Below are 14900 nucleotides of genomic sequence, written 5' to 3' on the forward strand. Positions count from 1 at the left end.
CTCTCGGGCTTCCATATCAACTCTCCCATCCCGGAGGCGTGGCCACGTCAACTCCGCGCGCACGCCCACAGCCAGATCGGTAAGTCCAGGATCGATGGACACAAATGTGCTGGATCCGAGTGTGAACGGCACCGTCGTCGGGTTAATGGCTGCTCCCGGAGTCCGTCTTGGCCGCCGACAAGTAAACGAGGCACCGACGCCGTCGGTACTCATATAAAAATCAAATTGCCGCTGCGTCTGGCGACTAGGAAGACCCGCTGGCAAAGGAATTCCAGGAACCTGGACCCCTTGTATTCGATGCAGACGAAAAAGGCGACACCACCACTCTGCTTGGTGCTCATCAGGGTTTAACACGCATCTCTACTAACTTACGCTACACACGCGCGAATCGCGGCCCCAACTCCGCCGGGTTCACGTCTTGCGATATGGTTTTTGGAATAATAAATTGCAAGGGGTCAAACTAAGATGTTCTGACAATGTACCGAAACCAGCCCGTCGGCCAAGGTCCCAGTGCCCAGGACCGGGCACTGACAGCAGAAAACAATGCGTACTGTTCGAAGCGTGCCGCGGCCACAAGCATACTCATAAAGTGCTGGTATATAACTATGGTGAGTCGGTCTACGTATTATACTTCGCGCTCTACAACCTAATGACAAGTAGTCATCGGATATCGTTCATTGGATGCATAAGTAGGGCTGGACACACAAGGCGATATCGCCATATCGTATCGTCGGCGATACGATATCGTCAGAGGAAAACTCCTGGCGATATTTTAGGCGATATTATCGCCTAGAATATTGCTAAGACGATACGATATACGATATGATGGGTGAATATCGTATCGTATCGCCTCAATGCGCACGTGACTCTCTTCCCGTAACGGGGTTCGGCTACTTAAGATCTTGGTTCTATTTGATATCGTCCATTTGGCGATATCGCATCGTATTTGGACGATATAGGCGATACGATATCGCCAACTTGCGATAAAATGGGCGATAATATCGCCTAAAATATCGCCTAAGGCGATACGATATGCGATATGGGCAAAACCCGGCGATATCGTATCGTGTCCAGCCCTAGGCTGGGTTCGAATCTTGCCCAGATTAAATGCTTAACATAACATGGCTCGTTTTTTGTATGGGAAATTGCCACGGACCGCACTAACTACCGGAATACCCGATAACAGTCGCGCCGCACGATCACCAGCAACTGCTGGAAAGGAATTTCGTTCGTTGGGTTACTACTACTGAGCAACTCTTCACAATTATTGAATTGCCAACATTCCAGCAGAATTTTTTACAAGATTGCCCGCGTACAACAGGCTATAATTCTGCATCGCTTGAGGGGCGGTGCCACGATGAGCAATTGGATAAGAGTGTGCTAGGGATCCGAGATGAAGTAGCAGTCAAGTCCTCTATGGAATGAGCAACCCCTGGGAGATAGTGTAGAGGCTGATCACCACTTGAGACAAGTCAAAGTTGTCTACATGACCAGAAGACATGCAAGGCCAAGCCGAAACACCAACGCAAACACTTAAGACTGCGAGAGTTGATGGCCGCTGCGCAGAAAGAGGACTCCTTTCTGCTAGCGAGTAGTTAAAGATCTGAGAAGAGATGCAAGAATCTGCGTTCCGTGCAGATCCGGCACTGATAACCTAGACACTGATGAGGACCTGCGGTCAGACATCGTTTTGAACTCTTAACGTTCACCATCTCGTTTTGCGCGGTTAACCTCTCACGGCAACGAGCTTGAAATCTAATTTGATCCTTATCAATGGTTCTTAGAACTCCTGTAATTGGCTTTACTATGTGTCTGCCACAGCTGCCCAGAAACAAAAAAGACAGACATCGTTTAATGATCCGTGCTTCTGCCCGACCGAGCCTCAACCGTATAGTTATTTACAATGTTTCGAAGGGAAAGCTAACAGCAATGATTTTTAAACCTGTGCTTAAATGAGGTCCAATGTAATGCGCAAGGGTGAGTAACCTGCGAGTTCTCAACTGAGATCCGAGCAGGTACATGTATCAGACAGGCAAGGGTCTACCAGTACTAAATCTGGACAATAAATACTTTTTCCCTAAAAATTGTTATACAGAATGCTGCAAATGAAAGTTCCAAACAGAGACAGCTGTCAAGAGTAAGCTCTTGAGTGTCTCGTGTACCTTGAAACCCCTATGCACGTTGAACTCTACTCTTATCCTCGACACGTTCCATGGCAGTTTCTAACATGGAAAGGCGAAAGGTGTCTTCGAACCAGTCCTGATGGAAGAAATTCACGGGGGTCACTTCTATATTGCTGCCGCTTAGTACATGTGTGGGAATGCAATCCCCAATTGTAATTTCCGCAAGGTTTGGCGGAACCTCGTCTCCGACAAATCGCCCATTTTCTACAATCGTCTATAAACTCGTGCATTAGCTGGCATATTACAAATGTAGCTTTCTCATACTTACAAAAACCTGCGTTGGGTAAAGAAGCGTCTCCGGCGGGAGCTGTCGTCTTCCAGGCGGTAAGTCTCAAGGACTACACTTGTGACTTCGCCAAACCAGGTATCTTCCTCTATCTTCAGGGGTCCAAATGGATGGGTCTGCAGTTGAGAGTCTAGGTCATGCTCTATTTCTCCTATTGCGGCCCTTTTCTCCTCGCGTGTCGCATAGTATCGGATGGCTGGCGCAGTGCCCCGATCCCCTTCGTTGATACACATTGCTGTTCCTACTCGGCAGCGGAGCGCACAAACTGAAAATGAAATTGCGGCTCTCAGGCTCTCGTAGGTCTGTGACACGCCTACTTCGACTGCAACCATCAACGTCCTGCCCTCATCAGTTTGATACACTAAGGCCCCATCCCAATTCCTTGTTGTGGCTGTGTCGCCAGTATCTTTGGTGTTTCTCCTATCGCTTGAGCTAAATAGACGACGTTTAATGTTTGCATCGAGTCCTGGCATCAACTTGACTTCGTCAGAGATCTTGCTGAGCACCTGGCCCACCATATCGCCATGCAGGGGACTAGGTGCCGCGGAAACGATCACCACATTTCGAAAACCATCGTACTGAAGAGTTGGGAATCTAGAATTTGCGTCAGCATTTTGCGATACCTGGCCGATTACCTGGGCACTTTAGTAATATATACTTACTTTGCGTCCTCTCCTTCAAGGATCTCTTGAACACGTTCATACTCCGATCTGGTTGCTGGTACCTCTAGATGAGTGTCTGGAGAAAGAGGGCGTCTCACAGTCTCTAATAATTCAGAATGAGCCATTAGAGTAATTCGGCGTAATGATCCGACAGAGAACATGTCTTCAGCCGCTCTGAATGCTAGGACCGGGCTATATACATGCTGATTGGTGACTGCATCACACCCTGTGGCTGATAGCAACGTGTCATTGCCGTTGCGCTCATAATTGGAGTAGCAAAATTACGAAGCTCTTTTGGGTGACCAGAGGTCGACATGTTCCCAGATCTCCAGCGATACAGAGTTAGAAGGAGAAAATGTTGACATTTACAGTGCAGACGTTTGACAATTTTGGATTCAGACCGGACTGCTCCTGCCGGAGAACAGTCGTACAAGTTCCGGGTCCGCCTCGGGAACGCACCGCCTCTAATCTGACGTCATATAACTCCGAGGGGTCGAGCCGCACAGCTCGAGTGTCGCTAAAACCAAGAGCAAGTGCGGGTTAGGGCCTATTGGGCTTCGAGAAATAGCCAAATAGGAAGTAAGGCATGCCATAACTTGCACAGGTGCTAGTCGTAGCAAATTAATCATAGAGGTAAGAAAACTACAGCCGGAGTCTACTGTGTAAACAATCGGACAAGGCCCTAACCTTGCAAAAGCCCGTATACGAAGGCTTAGGACCTTGTGGTAGCTTGAAATCCCAACGGATTTATTTCTCTACGGTTGATCTTGCAGTTCTATGGCGAATATTCCATTCGTCAGTAGAAGAATGCTTCGGATAATATTCGGTATTCGTATTCGCCGCCTGGGGATTAGCCGATATCGTATCCGACACCGCTAATCGGTCGAATAATATTCGACAAGTCGAATATCGTCAACAGCCCTATCATAGCAAATCAGACTAAATCAGACTTTTACTTTTCAAGCTACTGCAAGCCGCGATTGTATGTGCCAATTGGTGAGGACGCTCCTGGTGGTTGACGGTCGTAAACTTCCTCCGAATCTCAACTCTAGCTGAATCATCCTAGTTTGAATTGAAAAATTGCCGCTAATATTTTTAATTTCCTTTTATAACTTCAAAAATCCATTCAATAACATTGCATAATGAGTGGTGACGGAGGTTGAACAGCTCCTTGGCATTCTCTAGCCTAATAATTCCTACATAAATTAGTATGTAAAGAAGATAAGGTAGATGGATAAGTCCTTTAAATTAGCCAGCCGTTGCTCCTTCAAATGGCACCGCACCGATCGATATGGTGCAAGAAAACGCTCACTATTTCCATAGCCTGCATTTGCTAACTAGTACTTGCCTGGAGGCGCAACAAAAGCCTTGGAAAGCCAGAGCATCTAAGAGTACTCGCCTCTCGTGCGCTGAGCCTTCCCAACCAGGCAAAATGCACACAAAATTCAGGTCGAAGTCACAAACAGCGAGTACATTTTGTGACAAAAAGCCTTTGCGGTTCCGAAATTTAGATTGCTCCTCCAGATCAGTATATGCGGCAATATGTGTACCATCCAAAGCTTCAGGCAATCTTTTAAAAAATAAACTCAAGGGTCTTCAGAGATTCGAGATGCAAGGGAAGTGTTAAGATCAGGGAGTTGACAAAGGCCCGATAAGCAGCGATTGGAGAACCTGGGGTCTGGATTCAAATCTATTATAAAGTAGCTTACTCGCTGACTACCGTGTTTCCAACAAAGTAGCGTTCCATAGTATCTCTCTGTGAAGCTGGCCGGGAGATGATATGTAGGAAGATTGTTAGGTTCAGCTCCACTGAAACATGCCTTGAGGCTCTCAACTAGGTATGGTTTACAAGCCGGTTGCATAGGGAAATAAAGGTATCTCGAGACATCCTTAAAGCGCCCTTAGTGTGTTCAGGGTAGCCGCAGTTAAGTAGCTGGTCCAGATACCGTTGCTCCGCGTTCTTGTTTAATAAAGGCACACCATTTTTTTCGGGGGAGCATCGATCAAGGCCTCTGTTCATAGAAGCAGTACAATGGAGTCCGCCAAATTATTCGTCGACAACGTCGACACCTTTCTTTCCTGCATCCCTGCGATCATCGCTCAACAGACAGCTACTGTCTCTTCCTCGAAATATCTGTCTATAAATAATCGATGAGCCTTGCGTGGGGCCAACTTTGAGAGCATGCGAGTCTCTAAATTGGGCTTCTCAACGATAAATTATTGACATCGGGAACCATAGGTGGATATTCTTTAGCAACTTGGAGTTCATGGTACTTCACAATAGATTGCCATCCTCCTCTCAATTCCGCTTTAAGCAACTCTGCTTTGAACCGAGGGTCCAAGATCAACGCAATGTAATATGCGTCTTGTTCATCTGGAAAATCGTAGTACCTATGGTAACGCCCTGCTACTGCAGATACAATTCCTTCTTCTAAGTCTGCAAATTCTCCTTATTTGTGGTTGCATACTCTAGCAAATCCTGCAGCTCGTAGTTTATACCGATGCTCAAGCTAATTGAAAATCCTTTGATAGATGGCAAGTTCGTAAACTCTTCGAAGTTTTCCAAAAACCTTGCAATTTGCGCAAAATGCTGCCAATCTCGTGACGCAAACGTAGGTAAGAGACCGATTGCATTGAGGTAATGTCGGATCCGTTCTTTTGTAGATGGACCACCTTGAAGCGTACGATATGTCGAATTCCATCAGTTTCCACGTCGCGCCGTATGCATTTGTCATTCAATCCATGAATGAAGCACAGGTTCGTCCAACCTTCTCGACGCTGAGGTGTTCTAAGAATCCATGGGCTTAGGATTCGTAGCCTAGATAAAGCTGAGTGAGAGTCAATTGGCCAACCTCTAGCAATTTGATCGCATGCCTCACTAGAACTGCTCGTATCTCTAGACGTCAGCGCCTCAAGGATGTCTTTTACAATCAAGCTAAGCACATGCGCCAAGCAACTGATAAAGCTCTTGAGCTCTTGAAATCGCAACATCATCACTTTCTTCTTTCAGCATCAAGCCTAGATTCGACGAAGGATGCCATTGTTACTAGCATTTCGGCAGTATAATACTTTCAACATGTCGAATACCATCTGCGCCATGTTATCGCCACTATGAACGCCAACCAAGTCTTCAGCTCTAGCACATCCTCTTTATATTCAAAGTTTTCCGTTAACCAACGCTCAATTACTCCTAGGATTGCTTTCTGGTTCTGGCTTGCCCAAACAATCCAAGGACAGTGCTATTGCGCGACACGTCCTATCTAGTTCTCTCTTCAAGTTCGCGCGGCAGAAGTCAAATTCGGAGTCGATCTTTAGTTTCAATGTTAAATCCACGCCTTTAATATCTTTGAAGAGTTCGACAAGCTGGAGGCTCGATGACAGTAAACGGTTGCCTTGTCTGCACGACCCAACGAATGAGATTCTTCTCAAACAATTCTGCAGTGTTTGCAGTCTCCTTTCGGTTCCGCATCGTCATGATCGTTGGCTGAGTAGCGCTCTCACTATCGTTGCCAGAAGGCAGCCAATGGCTTTTCTGTAAATGATACGACAAATCGTTTGTAGATGTTGATCGCGAAGAGTCCTTGATTGACCGCTTCTGACATTGTTTGCAAGTTATTAACTGATCATATCGAAGCTTCTTCGAACTCTTTGGCGTCTAACGTTGGCTGAAGTGTTGTAGTTTCAAATTGTTCCCAAAGCCAATTATTCGAGGTCCCACGAGTGCGTTCAGAGCAATTGGAGACTGTCGAAATCGGTGGAGATTCAAGATCGTGAATTTGCTCAGCTAATCCTGCAGAGGATGACTTATCTGGCTGATAGAATTGACGGTCCAAAATCAACGGAGCTCTCAATGCTAGACTGGGCCGTGTCCATCGGCTCATCTCCTTCGTATCCATCATTCAACAATAAATAATTAACTGCTTGCTTTCGGTGGGTCACGTCGAAGGATCCATATTTTCTAAGTTGTAAAGCGAGCGGCAAATGATAACTAATAGATCCAGATAGTTTGTATTAGTATGACAGACAACCGTTACGCGACCGCATATCCCACAGTTTGTCCGGGTAAATTTTCCACGCCATACCTAAATAGGAATGCGATCATACGAATTTTCCTGTTGACTGTGGTGACTAAAGATTAGTGCCGACATTCGTACATGGCTCTCACAATTTTGTTATCGCATCACCAACCTTGCAGTTATAAGGCTTAAAAATTAAACGTGAATAGTGGTAGCATTTTGTTTTCAAATGGAAAATCGAAGGAATTGTACTTCAGTGAAAATTATCATCCCTAATAATTTAAGGTTTCATACGAAAAATATGGCGTCTGGGAATAAATTGTCGGCACTAACCTTTAGTCACCTGATACGATTAACTACTGCACGATTAGTAGAACCCTAAGCCCTGAACCCGATTAACTTTATGAACCGTTACGTATTGTCAGTCTGACGGGAAATCTTCGGGACTTCGTCGCTGATTCAAAATTGCAAGCCAACGGATTAAGTTTTCGCCTCACATAACTCTCAAGACAAAGGTTCATTAAGGGCAGAAGTTTCCTCCTGCGGACGGGATTAAGTTTTTCCTCGGTCACACTTCGGGATGTTCGCCAGAAGCAAAGTTGTCTCCTCTCCCCGCAACCCCACAATAATCTGCTCTCCGGTGGCATGCTCCGGAAATGTGCGAAGAACATCTGTCCAAACCGGGTCTCTTACGACTCTCACCACATGTCCGATGTTGTTGGTAAACATATAAGACTCTTCTGAAGTCGCTCTGCAGGGCAAAATACTCACCAACTAGCCACAATGGATGTCGCGAGTGTCGATTTTAAAGAGAAACTACATGAGAATGCGGTTGAGGACGTTAAACTCGACGTGTCTGTCGCGCAGGACAGCCGCCCACTCGGTCGCGTTACAAATCCCTTTCTTGTTTTCTCGTTGATGGTATTTGGTGCGTCGACTCTCTTGTTCGGCTTCGATAACAACGTCGTATCACCGATTGCAGCTCTCGAGCCTTTCGTACGTCTGCCGTTCATTCTAGCTTGATTGATTCTTGGTTTACTAAATATGTCAGGTTCAAAAATTCCAAGGCATTAACCCGGCTACTGGTACATATGTTTTCACTGCACGTAATCAGGATCTCATCTTCTCAGTGCCGCTAGTTGGCACAATTTTCGGGGCGTGGTCTGCATCTCCAATTCAATTGAAATTCGGTCGCAAATGGTCAATCGCCGGCTGCTATTTTGTCTCAGTCGGTGGCGTCTTTCTGCAGCTATTTGCCAAAAACCTCGGCATGTTCGTTGCTGGTCGTTTTTGGAATGGCCTGGGCTACGGTTGTGCTATGGCGATTTCTCCTCTCTATCTCTCTGAAGTGGTACCGGCATTCATGCGTGGTCGTGCCGTAGCCTCGCAGAACATTTTCACAATCTTTTCTGGAGTCATTGCGACTATTGTTGTCAACGCCACTTCGACTATTAAGGGCAAGAAGTCCTACATGATTCCACTCGCCGTCCAGTGCGCACTTCCAATTATCCTTATTCCACTCACCATCGTGCTCCCAGAGTCGCCGGTTTGGTTAGTTTCGCAGGGTCGTTTGGAACATGCTCGACATAGTCTGCGGAAACTGCGGGGCTTCAGCGACGAAGAAGTCGACAAGGAATTAGAGCAAATCAAGCGATCTGAACTGGCTGAGCGTGAGATTGGCAAGGACGCGAAGTTTTGGGAGCTCTTTAATCGCCAAAACCTGAAGCGCACGCTGACGGCCTCGAGCTTATTCTCCATGAATCAGGTGTCCGGTATTATCCTCTCGACTACTTATGCTACAATTTTTCTTGAAGAAATTGGCGCTGGCAATCCATTCCACCTTACCGTCGCTGCTTCGTGCTGCCAGCTTGCCGGTGCGATGATTGGCCCGTTCATTGTCGACTCTGCGGGTCGTCGTCCGGTTGCTCTAATCGGTATGACAACACTCATGGTCATCGATTTTATTGCTGGCGGATTGGCATTTGCTTCGAAGAACCACAATTCCATTGCTGTCGGCATCGCTGTCTTGTCATTTCTATTCAACGTTGTCTGGACAGCCTCGTTTTATGCCCTGTCGATGCTTATTCCCTCTGAAGTGGCGACTGTCCGTCTTCGCAACCACACTATGTCTTACACTGTCGGCTGGTGCCAGACCACTGCCGTTATCACTACCTTTGCCGTTCCGCAGATCACCAGCGCAGGTGCAGGTAATTTAGGTGCAAAAGCCTATCTTGTGTTTGGTGGATGCATGATTTGCATTATCATCTTCACATTTCTCATGATCCCGGAGACCAAGGGTTTGACCTTCCCTCAGATTGATGAGATGTACGAGAAGGGTATTCCTGCTTGGCGCTGGAATTCTGAGCGGGCTAACCTCAAGAAGGTTAACGAGGAGGAAGTTCTATCGAAAGAATGATAGGTTTTTATTGCGCAGAGTAGTATTAGTGTGATTACATGTAATCGAGATGTATTTGAGCCAGTAACAAGCCGGCGCATTATTTGGGGCATATACTCCTGTCGAATTTAACAATACATGTTCATATAATCTGCGACTATATTAAATTTTTGGTTCCGTCCAAGTTCCTTTAATAGGATATTCATAATTCTTATCTGCAGTTTGGTAAACTCACGACTTTTCCTGCCGAAAATTAAAAAGACCCAATTGGAAGACCGAAACCTTCCTTTGGAACCTTCAAAAGTGAAGCTGTATCACCCCCATCGAGACCGGCCCTTGCTACCGTATTACCCCACCATTTCAAAGTGTGTGGCTTGTACTGGACCGCCAAAAAGATCACCACACCACTGAGCGCCACTCCTGTGGAAAGAGCGGAAGTCAGAATGTAGTTATACTTCGACCACCAGGGGAGATAGCGACGACGAACGAAGAACATAAAGATGACCGAGAGGTAAACTCCGGGAGTGTAGTACGACAGGTTGTAACTGTTTGACCATCTTGCCGCTCCGTTACAGAGAAGGACAGGATGCACATACTTGAATGCCTTTGGATAATATCTCCGGATTAGGGCAAATGGAATCGCAATCAAAAAGCCAATCAAAAAGCTGTACTTTAATGCCGGATATAGAACGCCGAAAATTCTAGTTGGTCCAATCGCACCAAACAGCACGCTGTCAGCGTAGATTGTCGTAGTTCCCGCACAGGTGAAATGCGACACCTGAGTCGGTGTGCAAAAATTTTGAACAGAATTCAGTTCGAATTTCACCACACCAAGGGTGATGAAGCAATTCAAGAGAGTTGCAATCATCTGACACCGGAAGATCGAGCGAGGCGGAATTCTGGCATAATGAGCAAGCTTCTGGTCGGATGCATAGCTGTCTGCCTGCGAGTCCGAATTGATTCCAAGCACGCGGCTCATCAGGTTTGCGTTGCCGTTTCCTTTCACCATATATCCGGTTACAATTGTCGAGAGATTATTCATAGCCAGATCGAATCCGGTGATTGAGTACACCAATGTAATTGGAACCAGCATCACAATATCAAGTCCAATGGTAATAAACATAGCCCACACCGGAGCGTTAGTTGGATAGACTGATATACCAATGAGAAATAGTGCGAACGAGGCTACGAAAATCGACAAGAACCACCAATCTGGGACTTCTTTGTACTTTGCCATCATTCGCGACATTGGATCCGAGTGCATGGCATACGTAGATAACTTGCGATTCCTGAAGCTTTTGTAAAATCCCACGAACGCATCCTTCAATACTCTCCATTCGGTAATCAGGACATATGTAAATGTCAGAGTGTAAATAAGAAAGGCAGATCCTAGGTACACCATGTTACCCGCAGACATGTAAGGTGGCGAGTATGCGCTGTACTTTTCTTGATCGAACAACTTATTTGTGAGAACCTTACTGACATTAAACTTGACTCCGAATCGATCGTAAAGTTGGTTAGAGTTAATAGGGAGATAAGCAGCCCACTTATAGTTCGTCCAGTACAGCGCTAGGACTATGAAGGCACCAATGAATTGACCAGCGTATCCGTTAAGCGTCGCAAAGACTGGCACGACCAGGGGATTCGAGTAATTAGCCACTGCCCAGTCAAATGTCGTGATGGGATTGAGACCAAGGCCCAGGACGCTTCCAGTGATGACGGCTAGCTTGAAATTTTTCGGTGAAATCCAAGTCATCCAATTAAAGGTGCTAAGAGCAGTGAATAGATAGTCTGGAATCCAGAAGTATATGAACATTGCCCAAAAGCAAATAAAGAAAAACCGATAGCGCGAGATTGTCCATCCGTTTGCCGAGGTTTTCTTCTCTGATACCAACAATGCACGACTCAACGCAATAGTGGGCAGTACAGTCGGCCAGACTGATTTCTGTGGATAAATAACCCAGCGACGCAAAATCCCGGCGAGACCGAAACCAACAAAGCCAGCTGCCAAGTTCATAAGCGTCATATAGCCTGTTGTGACAAATGATTCGTTATAGTAAACCGGCAGAGATTGAATGAGGATATAGTTTGTAAAATTAGAACCGTAGCTGCCGACATTGACCATGAGAGTAACGAAAATCTGCTCCTTAAAAGACCATGGACCTGGATTAAATCGAAACTTTTGGCCTCTAATGGTAAACTGCCAGTCCGGTAAAGTCTGGAGAAACCTGCCGCATGGGTAAAGCAGAAGCTGGATTGCAGCTGCTCGGAGATTAAGCGGCGGCTGGCGAAAGTAGAAGAGCTGGTTCACAAACGATCCAATGGCGACCCAGATTATTCCTAACATGTACGCGCGCAAAGTCTCGCATGCCATGTCAGGATCGTCAAATGGATCACACACTGCACGCACCTCAGGGTAGGGTGAGAACGAATCAATGAGTGCTGCCTCGACCTTGACCGCAATCTCATATGATTCGGAGTCCATTTGGGATTCTGCCTCTCCAGCCAAAAGAAACCGGATGCGACTCATAGTAGAATCCGGGAAATTGACGTCATCATTATGATAATCCGCAATGCGGCTGAGAATCTCGAGACCGCGTTCTTTGGTCATCAGAAGCGTTTGTGTAAATATAATGTCGTAGCCCTTCTCGTCTCCGACTTCCATGTAGTCACCAAACTGCTCGCGAAGCTCGTCCGCGACGCGCGACTTGTAATCTTCCGAGAATGATTGTACGGTCACATCAGCTTCCTTCGCAATAACATCGTATGCCATCTTCTCGCTAACTTGATTTTTCTCATCCTCGTCAGGAGAGGAGCTCCACGTATCTTGATCATCACGGACCTCAATCATTCTAAGTCACGTTAGCGTAATAAACAGAGTGGTATCAATGTAGACTGTCGAACCTGTCGCACACTAAGCTTATAGCGTATCTTAACCAAATGAGCAGATACGAAAATGGATTTCCAGCTGGCAGGAGCCGGAGTCAAAATTATAAATCTGTCACATGGAGAGCAGCTACAAGTTTATCTGACGTGTAATCTAGATTCTAATCTATTGCTCATCGCTATCTGTGATTACGAAAGGGCCGTGATGTACCGGTATCCGATACGGAGATAGTACTGGTCATAGTGATTGAAGATTGAAGGGGTCACTGGAGGGAGTAACTAAGCCACTGCCCAGAGAGTCTGAGCCACTTTCATCTTTAAAGTTAGCCGTTGCCAACGCGATAGTATACAATTTGTCAGCTTAGCCGAGATAATATAACAATAACAATTTCGTTTTTGCCAAGCCTTGCCCAGCATGTGGCAAAAGCCAACCTCTCGCTCAAAGCCGATCCAAAGCGGAGACTGGTGTGTTCCGCTTGACACTTACTAAGTGTCAAGTTATCGTCGATAACGGATAGCAAGCTAGACGAAAGAGAAAGTACGTATATCTAGTGTGGCGACGCGAGAATGTGTACCAAGCATCTGCTCGCTATCGCTCCGGGGATAAGCCTTACGAGTGTTCTCTTCGCATGAGCCAACTGCAGTGACCAACACTTTGCTTGAGAGGCCAAAGCGTTTTTGGGTCATGCAAAGTGGGAAAGTACGTACCAACACCCGCGTCAGTATCACAAGGTCTTGACTGCAGATTTCCACCAGTACAGAATGGTGTTCTGCTTATCTATGGATTAGTAAAGCACATTCTGTTTCCAACTATCTATAAAATGGTAAGTTACTTGCATTATCATGTGGACTTGACTACGCGACCAAAGTTTATCGATACTAAGCCACCTTGAGCTTATGTCCGCAGGAGATTCTGCCGCAGGCTCTCGTTCTGCCACAAACTTTTCCCTTGTGGCCGACAGTCGAGCCTGCTCCCTTCTGGCCTGCCATGCAAAACATGGTGCCTGCCATCGATGCCATGACCGCCTCTCATTGAAAGCTCAATGCAACCGTCCAGAGACGCCGTCCTCACCCGTGATTCGGCTAACTCGACAGTGCAGGGTCCAATGTGGCTAGAGAAGTACAGGCCATCCATTTCTCGCGTGGCTGCGCCAACGGGAGGCTTAGCCGTATTGGCTAGTTCATTTTTTCAATTCGCATGGTATCTCCGCTCCATCTAGCCTTCAGCAAAAGAGTTTCCAAGGGGACGTCCCGTCCTAGGAGTGACTCGCCGACTACTGCCGTGAGTCATGTTAGCCAACCAACGACAGCACGTCGCCTGTTTGTTGCTGACAACCTCACCGGATGCTCGGAATCAAGTGGTGTTAATTCTTTGGACTCCTACCAGGTACGAGTAACGTTTCTATTGGCTTCATGTCCAATTGTGTCGTTTATGCTGTTCCATGCAAATGGATTTCTATTACTTACTGGAACTACGAAGCTATACATACACGAAAGACATGGCGATGGTCAAAATTCGCATAACTGTCGACGCAGTCACGCTTTGGCGTCAATATGGCTCCATTTGCAATAATTCGACACTTTAAATTAAAGATAACTAAATTCTGGCAGAGGTCCACGCGACGAGGCGCCTCTGCAGAGGTGTCGGACTTACGAAGATGGCGCTGAAATTAACGGCAACTTACAATCTTTGTGTTAGCAACCTGTATGCAGCTGCCTGACAAGCTAAAGCACACATGCGATGGTGATATATGCCATGTCCGTCCCGAGTCGGGCAGCTTGCCAGGGTTTGGGTTAAATTGAGATGGTTGAGGTAGAGATAAAATTGAACTGTTTTTTGCGGTCACAGACTGGAAATTGGGTCGGCTTTATCGTTAAGCGTCCTGTGGCTGCCGGTGCCTCTTTTGGTACAACCGTCTCACAGCTTACCCACGATAAAGTTGCGTCCGTGTGCAACGCAGCGCGACCAACTTTTGGCAGGCGAGAAACCGATCAAATGAACGAGACGATCCTACTGCCGGCAGTCCCTAAAACTTTGGCAAAATGACAATGCCCCTGCTACCAGAAACAAAATACACAACGAATACGAGAAACGGAAACTCGACGCAGCGCCGAAACTCAAACCGACTACAATTAATTGACCGAATGGACTGCTTCTTCGTTCATCTCTGACCGCAATTACAATATCTCTATTAGAGAGACTGATCTCAGATTTCTTATTTGACACAACTTCGAGAGGACGCTGTGTGTGTTGTGGCACACTTACAACGGCGGCGCTGAGATTGTTGAAGCGGCTAATATCTCCTATAGCAAGTATAGTTGTCTTACAGAATCGCTATCCTTCGCTTAGATTATCATCGTTAACTAGCAATTTGTGGCAGACAAGCAATCAGAGTTCTCTATGGCGAAAATTGTAATTGCGGGTCAGGGTTGTTGCAGTTGACTAAGTCTGACAAAGTATCTTGTGTCCAG

The 14900-nt window shown here is 46.4% G+C and overlaps 4 protein-coding genes across 4 annotated transcripts; 1 reads left to right on the top strand and 3 right to left on the bottom strand.

Moving 5' to 3' along the window:
* Positions 1-2057: 2057 nt before the first annotated feature.
* V1513DRAFT_455150 (uncharacterized protein) lies at positions 2058-3554 on the bottom strand. Its single transcript, XM_066899463.1, has 3 exons — positions 3132-3554; positions 2526-3063; positions 2058-2397 (listed from the first exon to the last, which is right to left on the bottom strand). The coding sequence occupies exons 1-3, from the start codon at positions 3290-3292 to the stop codon at positions 2173-2175; spliced, it is 924 nt and encodes a 307-aa protein (XP_066750377.1). The 5' UTR covers positions 3293-3554; the 3' UTR covers positions 2058-2172.
* Positions 3555-5601: 2047 nt separating this feature from the next.
* Positions 5602-6439, bottom strand: V1513DRAFT_333242 (uncharacterized protein). Its single transcript, XM_066894714.1, has one exon. It carries the CDS (start codon positions 6123-6125, stop codon positions 5637-5639), a length of 489 nt encoding a protein of 162 aa, XP_066750378.1. The 5' UTR covers positions 6126-6439; the 3' UTR covers positions 5602-5636.
* Positions 6440-7770: 1331 nt separating this feature from the next.
* V1513DRAFT_467432 (general substrate transporter) lies at positions 7771-9756 on the top strand. The gene is made up of 2 exons (XM_066900110.1): positions 7771-8143; positions 8199-9756. Exons 1-2 carry the CDS (start codon positions 7931-7933, stop codon positions 9561-9563), a joined length of 1578 nt encoding a protein of 525 aa, XP_066750379.1. The 5' UTR covers positions 7771-7930; the 3' UTR covers positions 9564-9756.
* Positions 9680-12697, bottom strand: V1513DRAFT_333285 (OPT oligopeptide transporter protein-domain-containing protein). The gene is made up of 2 exons (XM_066894715.1): positions 12447-12697; positions 9680-12394 (listed from the first exon to the last, which is right to left on the bottom strand). The coding sequence occupies exon 2, from the start codon at positions 12391-12393 to the stop codon at positions 9796-9798; it is 2598 nt and encodes an 865-aa protein (XP_066750380.1). The 5' UTR covers position 12394; positions 12447-12697; the 3' UTR covers positions 9680-9795.
* Positions 12698-14900: the final 2203 nt, after the last annotated feature.

This window comes from Lipomyces chichibuensis (genome assembly GCF_038497645.1).
Source record: "Lipomyces chichibuensis strain CBS 12929 unplaced genomic scaffold V1513scaffold_93, whole genome shotgun sequence".
NCBI lineage: Eukaryota > Fungi > Ascomycota > Lipomycetes > Lipomycetales > Lipomycetaceae > Lipomyces > Lipomyces chichibuensis.